This window comes from Rhinoraja longicauda, chromosome 4 (genome assembly GCF_053455715.1).
Source record: "Rhinoraja longicauda isolate Sanriku21f chromosome 4, sRhiLon1.1, whole genome shotgun sequence".
Classification (NCBI taxonomy): Eukaryota; Metazoa; Chordata; class Chondrichthyes; order Rajiformes; family Arhynchobatidae; genus Rhinoraja; species Rhinoraja longicauda.
Window position 1 is genome coordinate 69399331 of NC_135956.1, and position 18036 is coordinate 69417366.

At 45.0% G+C, this 18036-nt stretch overlaps 1 protein-coding gene across 2 annotated transcripts in view; it reads left to right on the forward strand.

Annotated features, from left to right (window-relative positions):
• Positions 1 to 18036, forward strand: part of LOC144592850 (transcription initiation factor TFIID subunit 4-like) — a 76877-nt gene that overhangs the window by 34496 nt on the left and 24345 nt on the right. For both annotated transcript variants that reach the window (XM_078398007.1, XM_078398008.1), the window contains exons 10-12: positions 3686 to 3855; positions 9831 to 9961; positions 14437 to 14562. In XM_078398007.1, coding sequence (XP_078254133.1) covers positions 3686 to 3855; positions 9831 to 9961; positions 14437 to 14562 — 427 coding nt within the window. The remainder of the gene's footprint in view (positions 1 to 3685; positions 3856 to 9830; positions 9962 to 14436; positions 14563 to 18036) is intronic.

The following is an 18036-nucleotide window of genomic DNA, read 5'->3' on the forward strand; positions in this document are numbered from 1 at the left end:
ACTATCCAATTGCTCCTCGTAACTCCAGTCTTCCAGTCCTTGCAATGTACTTGTTGATCTTGTCACTATCTCCTCTCGGTCAATCACATCCACATCCTTCCAATATTATGGCGGCCAGAAATGCACAAGATATTCTGGGTGCCATCTCACCAATGTCCTGCCTTTAAATTTATTTAAAGGCAGGACATTTAAATTTATAGCCAGGCAAGTACAAGAATGGTTCTTGATTTATTATGCCGAGATAGAATGGATGTGGAGAGGATCTTTCACATAGTGGGAGAGTCTAGGACCAGAGGGCAGAGCTTCAGAATAAAAGGACGTACCTTTCGAATGGTGATGAGGAGGAATTTCTTTTGTCAAAGGGTGGTGAATCTGTGGAATTCATTGCCAGATGGCTGTGTAGGCCAGGTCATTGGGTATTTTTAAAGCGTAAATTGATAAGTTCTTGATTTGTTAAAGTTCGCTATTTGAAACAGACAACAACGCAAACGGTTAAAAGTAAACCAAGCGAAGCTTTAATTTATCGTCAGACGAGAGTGGGAGAGTTACAGCCGGTATGCTTGCGTTCTAGCAGTCCCTCGTGGATCCACTCAAAGATACAGCATTCTGGCTGCATCTTTGTACAACACAAAGAGCCTGCGAGTCCTGCAAAGTCATCATTACTCAACTTTAACCAGACCGTATATGGATCGTCTGGTTTTTACTTGATACCAGTTCTTGGTCCTTGGAACAGCTCCCTGTGCATTATCAGTCCTCTGGTTTCTTACCTTCGTGCTTTCCCTTGTCGTTTAACGTCATCCTTCGTCAGTCCTTAACTTATACCAATAATTGTTATGTTCTGTGGTTTTTCCAAGAATTGAAGTTTCAGTTACAGTTATCAGTCACATCTACATGAGCCATTAGTATTTCTCCACTTTCAACAATACAGAAGCTACACAAGCATACAAGCAGTTTTACACACAATGGTCAAGTGTCCCATCATGCAAAGTTAATAGCCATCAGCTCTTTCAGATTAGTAAAGGCATCAAAGGTTACAGGGTGAAGGCAGAATAATGGAGTTGAGAGAGGAAAATAGATCAGCCATGTTGAAATGGGGAGCAGACTCGAGTCAAATCAAGTCTACTTTATTTGTCACATACACATACAAGATGTGCAGTGAAATGAAAGTGGCAATGCCTGTGGATTGTGCTAAACTACAAACAGAATAGATTTTTTTTTTTAAAGACATCACAAAAAATAAATTAATACAGTAAATTAGTCCCTGGTGATACAAGAGTTAACAGTCCTGATTGCCTGTGGGAAGAAACTCCGTCTCATCCTCTCTGTTTTCACAGCGTGACAGCGGAGGCGTTTGCCTGACTGTAGCAGCTGGAACTGTCCGTTGCTGGGGTGGTAGGGGTCCCCCATAATGTTGCTGGCTCTGGATCTGCACCTCCTGATGTATAGGTCCTGCAGGGGGGCGAGTGTAGTTCCCATAGTGCGTTCAGCCAAATGCACTACTCTCCGCAGAGCCTTCCTGTCCTGAGCAGAGCTGTTCCCAAATCAGATTGAGATGTTGCCGGACAAGATGCTTTCTACAGCCCCAGAGTAGAAGCACTGAAAGATCCTCAGAGAGACTCTGAATTTCCTCAGCTGTCTGAGGTGGTAAAGGCGCTGCCTTGCCTTACTCACCAGTGCGGCCATGTGTGTTGTCCATGTCAGATCCTCTGTGATGTGGACTCCCAGGTATTTAAAGCTGCTCACCCTATCCACAGTAATCCCATTTATCTCCAGTGGCATGTACGCCCTTGGATGTTGAGCCCTTCTGAAGTCTACAATCAGCTCCTTAGTTTTTTTGACATTCAAGAGGGGGCTGTTGTCCTGACACCAGAGTGCCAGATCAGCCACCTTCTCTCGGTAGGCCTTCTCATCGTTGTCGGAGATCCGGCCCACCACCAAGTGTCGTCAGCAAACTTGATGATGGAGTTGGAGCTGAACCTGGTCACACAGTCATGTGTGTACAGGGAGTACAGAAGGGGACTAAGGACGCAACCCTGGGGGATCCTGTGTTCAGGGTGAGGGGGGTAGAAGTATGTCTCCCCAAATTGACCACTTGGGGCCTGGCGGTGAGAAAGTCCAGGACCCAGGCACACAGGGGAGTGTTAAGCCCCAGTTTCAGCAGGTTCTCAGCAAGTCTGGTGGGGACTATTGTGTTGAAAGCTGAACTAAAATCAATGAACAGGATCCTCACATAGCCCCCCTTCTGGCTATCAAGATGAGAGAGAGCGGTGTGCATAACCTGGGAGACCGCAGCATCCGTGGATCTGTTCGGACGGTATGCGAACTGCAGCGGGTCCATATTGCGAGGGAGGAGGGCACAGATGTGGTTCTTGATCAGCCTCTTGAAGCATTTCATGACCGCCGAGGTGAGGGCCCTCGAGGGGCCAAATGCCTAATTCTGCTGGTGCTTCTTTATGAACATGAACTGTTGAATAGAGAAGTAATGAGAACGTTTTTAATTTGGTGAGGAATGTGCTGCGTCTGAGGTCGATGTAAATATCCGTTTTTTAATAAGGAAACAAGATTTTAATTGACACCGGAGTGGCACGGTGGCGCAGCGGTAGAATTGCTGCCTCATGGTGCCAGAGACCACGGTTCGATCCTTACCTTGGGTGCTGTCGGTACGGAGTTTGTACGTTCTCCCCGTGACTGTGGGTTTTCCCCGGGTGCTCCGGTTTCCTCCCACACTCCAAAGATGTGCAGGTTTGTAAGCTAATTAGCTTTGATAAAGATTGTAAATTGTTCCTAGTGTGTGGGATAGTGTTAGTGTAAGGGGATCGCTGGTCGGCATGGGCCGAAGGGCATGTTTCCGCGCTGTATCTCTAAACTAAACTAAAGTAAATGTGGATATCATTGGCATTTATCATCCGTCCCTTACTGCTCTTTGAACTGTGATTTCCGTAAGCAGTTTGAGTTGACCACAATTCTCAGCCTGGGATTGCGTTTTACAGATTGGCAGCTAATGAAGTCGATTCCCCCTGATGGGTTTCTGCGGTAATCTTGTGCTATTTATAATCACCATTTAATTCGTGATTTATTTAATTCCTTCCCTGCCAAAGAGGGATTTGAACTACTTTCACTCAACCAGTAGTCCAAGCCTTTGATTTATTTTTTAGGAGATACATCATGGAAACAGGACCTTCGGCCTATCAAGTCCACACCGACCATCAATCACCCATAAACACTAGTTAGTTCTGTTATCCCACTTTCTCATCCACTCCCAACGCACCAGGGGCCGTTTACAAAGGAAAAATTAACTTACAAACACGCGTATCTTTGGGATGCGGAGGAAAACGGAGCATCCGGAGAAAACCCACGTGGTCACAGGGAGCATGTGCAAACTCCACACGTACAGACAAACACCCTCTGCGCCTCTGTGCCGCCTCGATTGCCTGCCCCTTAACTTAACCGTTAGGGTCCAGCAGTAGAGAAAACTTAGCGAAGGACTGAAAGAAGTAGCAGGGGGAGACGTAACTGTATAAACCTTAGCCCAGACTACATGGTCTAAAAGGCCTGTCTCATTATTTCAAATCTATGTAATTCTGTATTCACGGCTGAATTCAAAATTTGTTCTGCTTGTTTCTGCGTGCATAGTGAATAATTGGTGTTCCGACTACACGACTAAATGGTTATTCTAATTCTTCAGGGATGAGGACGACATCAATGATGTAACCTCAATGGCTGGGGTCAACATGAGTGAAGAGAATGCACGCATCCTTGCAACAAATTCGGAGTTGGTGGGTGCTGTAATCCGGTCATGTAAAGAAGAAACATTCCTGTCCTCTGTGCCCCTACAGACAAAAATGTTAGAAATAGGTAGGTGTCAAGTCCCAGTGTGCACAGTTTAATTTTTAAAAGAATAGTTAATAAAGTTTGGTGGAGGTGAAGTGTGAACAGTTGCAGCTCGATTGTCTTTGTAAGTGACCACTTTCGGCGGAAAGGAGATGGGCCCAAAGATTTCACTTGCCCGGTCTGGAGTAAACTTAATTTTCCACCCTCTGTAAAGGAGGGGCAAAGAGACACAGTTAAATAGGTTGGGGATTCTCAGGATAAACAACTAACTGTAGATGCTGGTTTACTAAAAAAACAGACACACAGTGCTGGAGTAATTTAGCAGGTCAGGCAATATCTCTGGAGCAGTCTGAAGATGGGTCTCGACCCAAAACGTCACCTATTCCTTTTTTCCAGCGATGCTGTCTCGCCTGAGTTACTCCACCATTTTGTGTCTGTCTCTGGAGAATATGGATAGGCGATGTTTGGTTCAGGATGCTTCTTCAGACCGCTTTGTCTTTTTTTGGGGGGAATTTTATGGATCTTGGCTGATAGTTAACCTCCTGCAGTCAAAACACTGTTTCAGCTTCTCGTCAATGTTTCTTGCAGTTTTAGTTAGATCGCAGTGTGCTGCACTTTATACACTGCGTGATCAAGTACTATCCGGAGAGCAGTACTGACTAAAATCACTCTTGGACAAGCGTGCGAGCATAATCTCCTCAGTTCTGGTCTCATTCTGATAAACCTCTTCACCTTGCCCATCTTCATTGCAAAAGTTTTGCACCATTTTAAACACAGCACAAATGTCTTCACACTGCCTCGGCAAGGCCACCAGCATATTCAAGGACCAGTCTCACCTCGGTCACTCCCTCTTCTTCCTTTACCCCATCAGGCAAGAGGTACAGAAGTGTGCAAATGCACACCACCAGATTCAGGGACACTGTCTTCCCAGCTGTTATTGGGGAACTGAACCATCCTATCACCAATTAGAGTGCTGTCTTGACCTACCACCTACCTCATTGGAGACCCTCGGACTCTTTAATCGGACTTTACTGGACTTTATTTTGCACTAAATTTTACTCCCTTTATCCTGTATCTGTACACTGTGGACGGCTCGATTATAATCATGTATAGTCTTTGCACTGACTGGTTAGCACGCAACAAAAGAGCTTTTCACTGTACCTTGGAACACGTGACAATAAACTAAATTATCTAACTTCTAAAAAGTTGGAATAGTTAAAGTGGAGTTTTATTTTTGCAAATTGAGCTTGTACATCTAAAGTACGAGTGCAAGGCTTTCGGTCTGTAGTGTACAGGTTATTGATAATTCATAGTGAGCTACTGTATTTTAATGCAGTATCACATGAAGCCTGTGGGTGTGACTGCAACATCTCTTAGCTGTCCAACCAAGCTTTGAGTTTGTATGTGCACAATAGACAATAGACAATAGGTGCAGGAGTAGGCCATTCAGCCCTTCGAGCCAGCACCGCCATTCAATGCGATCATGGCTGATCACTCTCAATCAGTACCCCGTTCCTGCCTTCTCCCCATACCCCCTCACTCCGCTATCCTTAAGAGCTCTATCCAGCTCTCTCTTGAAAGCATCCAACGAACTGGCCTCCACTGCCTTCTGAGGCAGAGAATTCCACACCTTCACCACTCTCTGACTGAAAAAGTTCTTCCTCATCTCCGTTCTAAATGGCCTACCCCTTATTCTTAAACTGTGGCCCCTTGTTCTGGACTCCCCCAACATTGGGAACATGTTTCCTGCCTCTACTGTGTCCAATCCCCTAATTATCTTATATGTTTCAATAAGATCCCCCCTCATCCTTCTAATGGCTCCTGTTACTGAAGCTAATTTAATTCCAGCTGAATTCTCTGGTAATTTGTTATTAAACCCAACAATTATTTTTTCCACACGTTAGATTTGATTGTATATTTCCATTATTTTAAGATTAGTTTTAAATGTATGTTGGCTGCAGCTCTCCCCCCACCACTCCACCCCCATCAGTTTGAGTTGCTGCCATCAATTGTCTCCTGCCGTTTCCAAATTACCAAATAAAAAGCAGGTCATTTCAAAGGATAGTTCTCCTCCAAAAAAGTTAATTTGGCCAAATTTGATTTCTTTCTTGTCAGGCTTGGAAGGTCATTAAATATACCAAGTTTTTTAAAAACTTTGATAGTTGAATTTGCCAAAGAAGGTAAGAGAATAGAGGTCTAATTCCTTCCGGTGGATTCATTGGCTTTTTTTATATGACTGGAGCTTGATCTTTTTTTCTCCCCTGAGCAAGTTTCTGGAGACTGGAAAAAAAGCAAAGTGCCTGAGGTGCTGGATTAATGAGTTGCATTTTTTCCCCCTCTCCATGACTCCCTTCTGTCTACTGTTCTCATTTTTGCACCATTTCTCTAGTAATTGCTAAACTGTGCAACTGGTCTGGAAAGGAAGAACGAGTATCTGTCAGGGTTTACTATACCTTGAAAGCTGATTTGCATGTTTCCATAGGAAAGTGACTCAGATTTCTGACATTTAGTCTGAGGTTGGCTGCATTTCTTCCCATCTTAATAGAAACATAGAAAACATATCTTGTTGCAGTCTTTCCATAAGTTACCACAAACGCTCCAAGTCCAAACTGTTTTGGTTCGGGGTGGTTTCTGAACATCTCCAGAGGGCTCTTTACAGATTTGGCTTCGATCGGCTCCACCAAGACCTCCAGAAATTGCAGTGAATTTTGGACACAGCACAGACCATTGCACAAACCAGCCTCCATTCCATTGACTCCATCTACACTTCATGCTGCCCCTGCAAAGCCACCAGCAAATTCAAGGAACAGTCTCGCCCCGGTCACTCCCTCCTCCCCTCTCCCATCAGGCAAGAGGTACAGAAGTGTGAAAATGCACACCTCCAGATTCAGGGACAGTTTCTTCCCAGCTATCATCAGGCAACTGAACCATCCAATGGCAAACTAGAATGCGGTCATGAGCTACCATCTGCATCATTGGGGACCCTCAGACTATCTTTAATTAGACTTTACTGGATTTTATCTTGCACTAAACGTCAATTCCTATATCGTGTATCTGTACACTGTTAATGGCTCAATTATAATCAGGTGTAGTCTTCCTGCTAACTGGATAGCACGCAACAAAAAGCTTTTCACTATACCTCCGTACATGCAACAATAAACTAAAGAAAAGGAAAGTGATGCAGATTTCTGACATTTTGTATGTGGTTGGCTACATTTCTTCCCATGTTGTTGCAGTATTTCCTTGAATGACCACAAACCCTCCAAGTCCAAGTTCTTCCCACATCTGAGAGACACATGGGCTTGAAGGTTAATTGGCCTCTGTAAATTGCCTCTAATGTGTCGGAAGTGGATGAGGACAGTGGGATAACATAGAACTCGTGTGAAAGTGTGATCGATGGTCGGCATGGGCTGAAGAGCCTGTTTCCATGCTGCATCTCTAAGCTAAAGACAGTAAATAAGTAATGCATCAGCTTTGACTGTAGTAAGTTAATTTAACCCTTTATGGCATTTGAAATGCATACTTGTAACGTAAACAAATTTATTGTTACTGGAAAAATGACTTGATTTTATAAATATTCTAATTCCCACCTCAAACTATCTTTTAGCACCGTGGTGCATCGGGTAGTGTGGCTGCCTCGGCACCAGAGAGTTTGCACATTTTCCCTGTGACCATGTGGGTTTCCTCTGGAAACATCCCAAAGATGTGTGGGTTTGTAGGGTAATTGATCTCTGTAAATTGCCCCTATTGAGCATCCAGATTTAATACAAACCCGAGGGACAACTATGTTCAAGACTGAGGGTGATGGGTGAATGGAACAAGCTACCAGACGAGGCAGCTGAAGCAGCTACTATAACCATTTAAAAGACGTTTGGACAGATGCATGGATAGGAAAGGATTAAAGGGGTATGGGCCAAACACAGGCAGGTGGGACGTGAAGAGGGGTGGCGTGGGCAAGTTGGGCCGAAATTGAGACTGTATGATTCTGTGACTGTGTGGCGAATGGATGAGAAAGTTTGATAACATAGAATTAGGGTGAACAGACGATCAGTATTCAGTGGGTCGAAGGGCCTGTTTTCATATTGTATCTTTCAATCAATCTATTCTGTTTTTAAAATGTATCTTTCATTTCATTGCTCACCAGCGGCAAGATAAGAGTTCTGTGTAACTGTTGTAAATACCATTTCTATTTGAAGTCCATCTTTCGGTGCCAATCAGTATTTTGTTGTTTGTGATCTCCTACTTGTGTTTCTGTGATCTCCGTAGTGAGAGCTTTTTACAGCAAAATATGAGTTCATCTCCCAGAGCTTGTGGCCAGTTCTTTTCCTTTGACAGCTATGTTTATTTGAAGTTGTATCATAGAAAATCCCCATCCTCTCTCTGTCTATCCAATCATTGCCACTAGTTTGAAGTTTGGACAATTTATCATCTCAGTTTTAGCTATGAGCTGTGGCTTATATTAGTAGACTGTACAGATGAAATTTTGTATCTCATGTCCTTGGGTTTTAACTTTTTTGTTCACCAACCATCCTTTGTCATAACTCTTGGAACATTGTCATAATCATACCATGCAGAAACAGGCCCAACTTGCCCACGCCAGCGAACATGTCCCATCTGCACTAGTCTCACTGGTCCATATCCCTCCAAACCTGTCCTATCCAAGTACCTATCCAAATGCTTCTTAAACATTGCGATTCTAACTGCCTCAACTACCTCATCCGGCAGCTTGTTCAGTGCACCCACCACCCTTTGTGCGAAAAAGTTACCCCTCCGGTTCCTAAAATCTTTCCCCTCCTCACCTTCAACCTATGTCCTCTGGTTCTCGACTTCCCCTGAAGCAAATGCTGCTTAAACAAATTTCATAATTATGGCAGAAGTGCAAACAATTCACCCAAAGTGATTGAGACGCAGTGTGCACCACAATCAGATGAAGGAGGTACGAGGAACTGAGTAAAACACCAAAGCGCTGGAGGAACACAGTCCAGCACGGAAACAACTCATCCATGTTGACCAAGATGCCCCATCTAGCCTACTCCCATTTCCCCTGCGAGATAGACACTATGCTGGAGTAACTCGGCACCTCTGGAGAAATGGAATAGGTGACATTTCGGGTCAAGAAGCATCTTCAGACTGACCATTTTCCTGCATTTGGCTCAAATCCTATCCATGTATCTGTCCTAAGTGTCTTACATATTGTTATTGTACCTGCCTCCTCTGGCAGTTTGTCCCATCTACCCACTACCCTCTATGTGAAAAGGTTGCCTCTCGGGTCCCTATTAAATCTTACACCTTTTATCCTAAACCTCTGGTTCTTGATTTCCCCTACTCTGGGTAAAGAAAAGACCTCTTGTATTCACCCTATTTATTCCCCTCATGGTGTTATACACCTCTATAAGATCACCCCTCTGCCTCTTGTGCTCCAAGGAATAAAGTCCTAGCATGCCCAACCTGTCCCTGCAGCTGAGGGCCCTTGAGTCCTGGCAACATCCTCATTAATCTTCTGTGCCCTCTTTCTAGCTTAATGACATCCTTCCTATAGCAGGGTGACCACTAGTGGGAGAGTCTAGGACCAGAGGCCACAGCCTCGGAATAAAATAATGTACCTTTAGAAAGGAGACGAGGACAAATTTCTTTAGTCAGAGTGTGGTGAATCTGGAATTCATTGCCACAGATGATTCTGGAGGCCGTCATTGGGTACTTTTAAGGCAGAGATTGGCAGGTTCTTGATTAGTAAGGGCGACCACTGGGGTTATGGGGAGAAGGCAGGAGAATGGGGTTGAGAGGGTAAGATAGATCAGCCATGATTGAATGATGGAGTAGACTTGATGGGCCGAATGGCCTAATTCTGCTCTTAGAACCTTTGGCCAGGATAAGCAACAATTTGGGTCAGGACTAGGTGTGTGTGTGTGTGTGTGCGGCTTCCAAACTCTGGGAAGGAATGAAGGTGTTTTGAGTTGTGCAGGGTCAGTGATAAATGAGTCGTTGCTTGTTTTCCGCAGGTAAGCAACATGGTGTGACGGAAGTGGATTCTGAAGTGTTGAGCACCATATCTCATGCAACGCAAGAGCACTTGCGAGAACTCGTGGAAAAGATCACTGTGATTGCACAGCACCGTATGATGATGTACAAGGTTTGTCATGCCATTTAAAGTTTAATAATTTGAAGACAGAGATTAGGTTTAAGTTTGTTATTGTCACGTGTACCGAGCTACAGTAAAATGAGCGTTTTGCATGCCATCCATTTAGATCATTTAATGCTCTACGTTAATACAGTGTATAAAATCATGAATTGAATGGATCGGGTAACTGTACAGTCTTTTGCCCAGAGTAGGGGGAATCGAGAACCAGAGGACGTGGTTTTAAGGTAAGGGGGTGGGGGGGGGGACCTGAGGAGTAACTTTTATACAGTGCCCTCCATAATATTTGGGACAAAGAAACATCATTTATTTATTTGCCTCTGTACTCCACAACTTGAGATTTGTAATATAAAAAATCACATGTGGTTAAAGTGCATTGTCAGATTTTATTAAAGGTCATTTTTATACATTTTGGTTTCACTATGTAGAAATTACAGCTGTGTTTTTGCATTGTCCCCCCGATTAACGCTAACCTGATAATGACATCAGGCTGAAATAATTTGTAACGCTTAGGGCAGCACAATGGCGCAGTGGTAGAGTTGCTGCTTTACAGTGCCTGAGACCAGGGTTCAATCCTGACTGCGGGTGCTGTCTGTATGGAGTTTGTACGTTCTCCCAGTGACCATATGGAAATGCTCTGGTTTCCTCCCACATTCCAAAGATGTACCAGGTTTGTAGGTTGATTGTAAAAATTGCAAATTGTCCCTTGTGAGTAGGATAGTACTCGTGGTGATCGCTGTTTGGCATGGCACACAGTGGACCAAAGGGCCTGTTTCTGCACTGCATCTCTAAAGTGTAGCGCGCTAGTTCTCAATATAAACTTACTGCAAAGAGTGGTCCAAAGTATTCTGATTTTGATTCAATCAAACTAATTTAAATAAATGCCATTATTTTTCATTATAAATATTTTTTTAAATTTAATTTTCATTACTTTTGAAAACCTTGTAGTAATTTTTGATGGTCTTTAAATATTTTTCAATGTAAAATACCAAACCATGGATTGGTGCTTTGCCTGCCGTCAAAGTACCTCCATTGCGTCTTATCTCTGAAGTAAAGTCTAAAGTTTAAGTAACTTCAGAAGGGGGCTGTTTCAGTGCCTTTAATGGGGTCATGCATTCTGCCCCATGTAGCCAGGGCTGGTCTTGTGTTTGTTTGTCTCCGGTGCACACTGACCTTGCCAGGAAAAGAATAAATAAATATGAGCTCTTTATAATACAGTGACACTAATTTGTTGAAATGATTGTACGGATCAGTAGGGTACACAGGAAGGCGGCGTATCCATTTTGCGCGGGAGAGCAGCGCTTTAGGCCATATTTTACAAGGCGATAGCTAATTAACTCCGCTGGGAATTCAGGAGGAGCTTCAGCAGGGGAGAACAGGCAACTCATTCCCACGGGAATGCATTTTGAGGAAAGGCTGGATAAATACGCGGGAACGAAGAGGAAAGATCTGTCACCGGCAGGAGATTAAATGGGGTGAGGGAAAACCTGGTTTTGGGCTGTGGAATTCATCAGGCATGCTTTAAATCAGGGGGTATTGGTTTATTATTGTCACCTGTACTGAGATGCAATGAAAATGCTTCAAGCTGCATGCTATCCACCCAAATGCAGTACATCAGGTAGCAATCATAGAGCCAACATCATTTAGACTTTAAATATACAGCGTGAAAACAACCCTTTGGCACGCCGAGTCTGCGCCGAGCAGCAATCACCCCGTACAAACTTGTACATCTTAACATTAGCTACTGTCTGGTACTCTCCAGTACATCAGGTAGTGCAGAAGAGAAGATAAACATGAATATGGTAAATATTACTGCAGTGGTGTCTGAACACTTGTACCGTGGCCACACATCCTTTGTGATTGGAAAGGCTGCTGTCTAACCCCAAGCCCTCGCTGAGCACTGTGTAGATTTTCTGCAGGGAGACAATGAACATTCTGCTGTACAGGTTCCTCTGGCTAAGTGTGAAGTTACTTGGACTGAGGGTGAGAGGGGAAGAGGACTTCATCAGCCAGCCTTAAGGGTAAGGAGTGAGGTGGAGAGAGAAGTATCAGTAATGAAGGCCAGGGAGAAATGGAGCGGAAGGATTCTGAGCTAAGGGGAGAAACGAGGAGTTGAGAAGGTGGTGGTAGCTCCTGTCCTGACTCGGAGCGAAGCTGTCATCGTTCAGGGTTAATTGGATGGAAAGGAGGAGATGCCAGACTGTTGGCTTGTGAGGGGAGGGCCCTCGGCGACAGAATGTGTGTACCACAACAATGTACTCTGCTTTGTGGTCTTGGTATCGGTTTATTATAGTTGCGGGTACAGATCCACCATTGATTTTCCGGCAACTAGAACTTGTACGGCACCTCCTTTTAATCCGAACAAAATTACGCGACCGCACGTGAAATCCCTCCGCAGAAGTCTCCCCGGAAATGTGGCATCCATTCGAAACGTCACCCGTCCATTTTCTCCAGAGATAATGACTGACCCGCTGAGTTACTCCAGCACTTTGTCTATCTTCAAAGCATTCCATACATGATTACAGATGCTCCCCGAATTACGATGCTTCGACTTGCGATATTTTGACTTTGCGATTGTGCAAACGGCAGCGAGCCGCAGCTCGCTTCCGGCCACGTGATCAGGTGTATTAAATGTATTTCGACGTGCGATATTTTCGGTTTGCGATGGGTTTCTCGGAAGGTAACCCTATCATAAGTTGAGGAGCACCTGTACAATCAAACCATGCATGAGTACAACAGGTAGTGCAAAGAGAAAAATACCAGAGTGCAGAATATACCATACCATACCATACCATACACATACAGCCGGAAACAGGCCTTTTCGGCCCACCAAGTCCGTGCCGCCCAGCGATCCCCGTACATTAACACTATCCTACACACACTAGGGACAATTTTTACATTTACCCAGCCAATTAACCTACATACCATAAATATACATTTACATTTACAGAGAGTGCAGATAACGAGAGTGTGATGGCCGCATTGAGGTAGTTTTGGTTTATTGTTATTGCCACGTGCACAAAGGCACTGTGAAAACCTTTGATTTGCTTGCTATCCAGACAGGTCAGATGCACCTAACATGAATGCAATCAAGTCAAACTCAAGTACAATAGGTAGAGCAAAAGGGAAGATACTGAGTGCAGAATATAGTTCTCAACATTGTAGCGCATCAGTTCCAGAGACAAAGTCCAATGTCCGTAATGGGGTTTAGGTGAATCGGACAGTACCCTGGCTTCTGGAAGGACCGTTCAGAAGCCTGATAACAGAAGGGAAAAAAGCTGTTCCTGAGTCCGGTGGTGTGTACTTTCAAGTTTTCCCTTCATCGGCTGACGGGAGAGGGGGAAGAGGGAATGGCTGGGACATGACCCATAATTATGTTGGCTGCTTTCCCGAAGCCCTGCCTGAGGTCATTTGTGACTGACCGCCCTGATTGGCCCAGCTCTTTTCTCGCCTCCAGCTCTTCACTGGGCTCGAAGGAAAAATAGCCTCCCTTTTCCCAAATCTCTGAATTGGTACGTTTGCAGTATGTTTTTTTCACAAACTTCCATTCACATAGTTGAGCAAAACACAAAGTGCTGGAGTAACTCAGCGGGTCAGGCAGCATCTCTAGAGGGAGATGGACAGACAACATTTCAAGTTGGGACTCATCTCAGGTTGATGTAGTAGACTGGAGAAAGCTGCAGAAAAGGTTCGGGGAGTGGGACAAAGCCTAGACAAGTGATAGGTGGATACAGGTGGGGAGGGTTGATTACAAAAAGGTAATAAAAATGTACTGCAGGTGCTGGTTTATACTGAAGATAGACACAAAGTGCTGGAGTAACTCAGCGGGCCAGGCCACATCTCTGGAGCAAACGGATGGATAGTGTTTCGGATCGGGCACTCTTCTTCAGACTGAAAGTAGAGTTTGGAGGGGGAGGGAGAAGAGCGAAGAGCTGGGGGTGTGAAAAGACCAAAACCAGCCAGGGCCGGCCACAAATGACCTCTGGTGGGCACAGGTGAGGGGGGGGGGGGCCTTGATGGGCAGATGGATGGAGCAGAGCTAAAGCTGAAAAGGAGACCAATCGGTGGATGCAGGTGTTCCTCAACTTATGATGGGGTTACGTTCTGAGAAACCCATCGTAAACTGAAAATATCGTAAGTTGAAAATGCATTGAATAAACGTGATCACGTGACCGGAAGCGAGCTGTGGCTCGCCAAAGTTCGCTGCCATTTGTACCATCGCAAAGTCGAAGCATTGTACGTCGGGGAGCATCTGTATTTTAAAGACGGAGATTGACCGATTCTTGATTAGTAAGGGTATCGGGTTATGGGGAGAAGGCAGGAGAGGGGTTGAGAGGGAAAGAGCAGCCACGATTGAGTGGTGGAGTAGACCTGATGGGCCAAATGGCCTAATTCTGCTCCTACAATCTATGAGTCAATTGGGTGTTTTCCAACTTGTGACTCGGCCTTTTCTCCCTCCCACCCCGCAGGCCAATGACCAATACAGCTTATCGAGTGACACGCGGTCACAGCTGAGGTTCTTTGAGCAGTTGGACCACCTGGAGAAGCAGCGGAAGGATGAGGACGAGAGGGAAACGATGCTGCGACTGGCTAAAGTAAGAACTTCTTTATTAAGCTTACGCCTAAATCTTCAGGCAGCTACAGGAAGCTTCATGATACTACTATGGTCGTGCTAGATGCATGAAGTGTTTTCATATGCAAGGCACCGCGTGTTTATCGTGTCTTTGGTTTGTGCGTTCTTGAAATAATTTGCTTGTTCCTTTAATACCAAAGCTTGATTTAGTTTAGTTTAGACATACAGCATGCAAATTGGTCCACTGAGTCCACATCGACCATCGATCACCCGTTTATACTAGTCCCATGTTATCCCACTCAGCTACCACCTACACATTAGGATAACATAAATCGGATATGAACGGGTGATGGGTGGTTAGCATGGACATGATGGGCCAAAGGACCTGTTTCCATGCTGCATCCCAAGGCTAAGCTGGACTAAAAGCATCTGACCATTCCCAATTCTCGCTGCAGCGTCTGGCTGGGCTAGATAATGCCCTGCTGTGGGTCAACATATCTCAGCCTTCAGGTTCCATGGTTTCTGTGCCTCATTACAAACTCTCTTTTCTTTCTACCATAATACTGGGGGGCATAGGATGTAACGGGTGGGCAGCCGTAGAGTTGCTGCCTGATTGTGCCCGAGACCCAGGTTCAATCCTCACTGCAGGTGACTGTACGGAGTTTGTACGTTCTCCCTGTGACCGCATGGGTTTTCTCCGGGTGCTCCGGTTTCCTCCCACACTCCAAAGACGTGCAGGTTTGTAGGTTAATTGGTTTTGGTAAAGATTTTAAATTTTCCCTAGTGTGTAGGAAAATGCTAGCGTATGGAGATTGCTGATCGGGGCGGACACAGTGGGCCGAAGGGCTTGCTTCCATGCTGTATTTCGAAAATAAACTAAACCACTGCATGTTGTCCTTGCTCCATGTAAATCCAAAATGCATCTGTAGTTTCTGTTCCTCTTCCTGCCTTGGGGCTGAATCCCTGGTGGGTAAGAACAGATTCTATTTTTGAACGAATATAACTGCTGAATATCTTGAAAGAGCTGCAGTGATTTTTAAAATCCTGGCCCAGCAGAATTATTTCATTCTCACAAATCCCCTTGCTTCTGTTTTTACTTCCTGCACGCAACATGTTTTTAAAATATATTGAAGGCGGGAGGGAGTAGGTTGGAACCATGGAAACTAGAGTAGAGATTTGGGTGGTGGTGGGGGGGGGGGGGGGGTGGGCGGGTTCCAATACAGGAGGTAGATGGAGAACTTCCTGAATATGGTGTATTGGAAGAAACTGCATATGCTGGTTTACACCAAAGATAGACACAATGCTGGAGTAACTCAGCTGGTCAGGCAGCATCTCTAGAGAAAAGGAATTGTTGCCGTTTTGGGTCTTGGCCCTTCTTCAGACTGAGAGTCAGGGGAGAGGGAAACTAGAGGTGAGCAAACGTTCAGAACAAATCAGAGCTGACACTGATGACCAAGGAGTGGTGGAGCCCACAATGGTCCATGGAAGACGTGATAAAGAAGGGATACCAACAGCGAAACGAGAAGTTCGACTAGGGTGGGGGAGGAATGGAGAGAAGGGGCGTGCAAGGGTTACTTGAAATTTAAAAAATCAATATTCATACCCCTGGGTTGTAAGCTGCCCAAACGAAATACGAGGTGCCGTTCCTCCAATTTGCGGGCAGCTTCACTCTTGACAGTGGAGGAGGCTCAGGACAGAAAGGTCAAAAGAACATGGTGTCAGGACAACAAGAACCTCCCTCAATGTCGGCAAGATGAAGGAGCTAGTTATCGCCTTCAATAAGCTTGGTGGAGTACATGTCCCAATCAGCATCAATGGTGCCAAAGTTGAAATAGTTGAGAGCTGGAGTTTGATATGACCAACGACATGTCGTGCACCAACCACATGGATGTGACAGCCAAGAAGGCACACCTACACCTCTACCTCATGGGGAGTGAAGAAATTCGGCATGTCTCCAGGGACGCTTACAAACCTCTGCAGACGCACCATAGAAAGCATACTGTTGGGTTGCTTGGTTTGGGGACAGCTCTGCCCAAGACTGCAAGATATTGCAGAGTTGTAGATGTAGCCATGTCCATTACACAGACCAGACTCCCCAGAATCGACTCCATCTACACTTCACCCTGCCTCAAAAATGCAGCGAATATCCTGAAACGCCACCTGTCCGTGTTTGCCAGAAATGCTGTCTGACGTGCTCAGTTACTCTGCCTTTTTTCATAAGTGACTTGTCCCGCCACGGTCATTCACTCTTCCTCCCTGCTCCCATCTCGCAGAAGGTGCAGAAGTTTGAAAGTGCGCACCACCAGACTCAAGAACAGCTTCTTCCCCTCTGTTATCAGGCTTCTGAACAGTCCTTCTGTAAGCTAGGGTTCTGTCCAATTCAACTCTACTCCATTGTGGACTTGACTTTATCGATGATGCTGATGCTTCACAATGCTGAGAACTACATTCTGGAATCTGCATCTTCCCCTTTGCTCTACCTATTGTACTTGAGTTTGACTTAATGTGTGGTCTTATGTGATCTGTTTGGATAGTAAGAAAACAAATCTTTTCAATGTATCTTGGCACGTGTGACAATAATAAACCTAAACCTAAAATCCTGACGATTACCAATGATCAGAAAATCAGTCGGCATCACGTAAATACCACTGCTGGATTTGCTCCTGCTTATCGAAACTAATCCCATTTGCCTATGTTTGGCCGATATCTCTCTGAACCTTTCTTATTCGCACACCTGTGCAAATGGTTTTTGAATGTCCTAATTGTGCCTGCTTCTTCCACTTCCTCTGGCAGCTCGCTCCATGCACCCACCACCCACTATCTGGAAAAAATTGCTCATCGGGTTCTTATCTTTTCCCTGTCACCTTGGATCTGTGCCCTCTAGTTTTAGATTCTCCAAGTCTGGGCCAAAGACTGTGGCTATTCACCTTATCAATGCCCCTCATTTCTTTATGTACCTTTGTCACTATTGCTCCCGGGAAAGAAGTCCCAGCCTATCCAATCTCTCCAGTCAAGCCCACTAGTCCTCAGGCAGTGTCCTTGGGAATCTCGTTTAGATTAGTTTATTGTTACGTGTACCAAGGTACAGTGAAAAGCGTTTGTTGCGTGCTAACCAGTCGGGGAAAGACTATGCATGATTACATGCATCAAGCCTTCCGCAGTGTACAGATATAGGATAAAGGGAATAGCGTTTAGTGCGAGTAAAGTTCAATTGAAGATAGTCCGAGGGTCTCCAATGAGGTAGATAGTGGTGTTTAAGAGGCTCTTAAATAGCCATATGAATATGCAGAGATCACATGCAGGCAGTTAAGATTTAACTTGCCGCTATGTTTGGTGCAGACATTGTGGTTTGAAGGGCCAGTTCCTATGCTGTACTTCGTTCCTGTGCTGTGCGGCACAGTGGTGCAGCGGTAGAGTTGCTGCCTCAGAGACCAGAGTTCAATCCTTACTACGGGTCCCATATGAAGTTTGTAGGTTTTCTATGTGACTGTGCGGT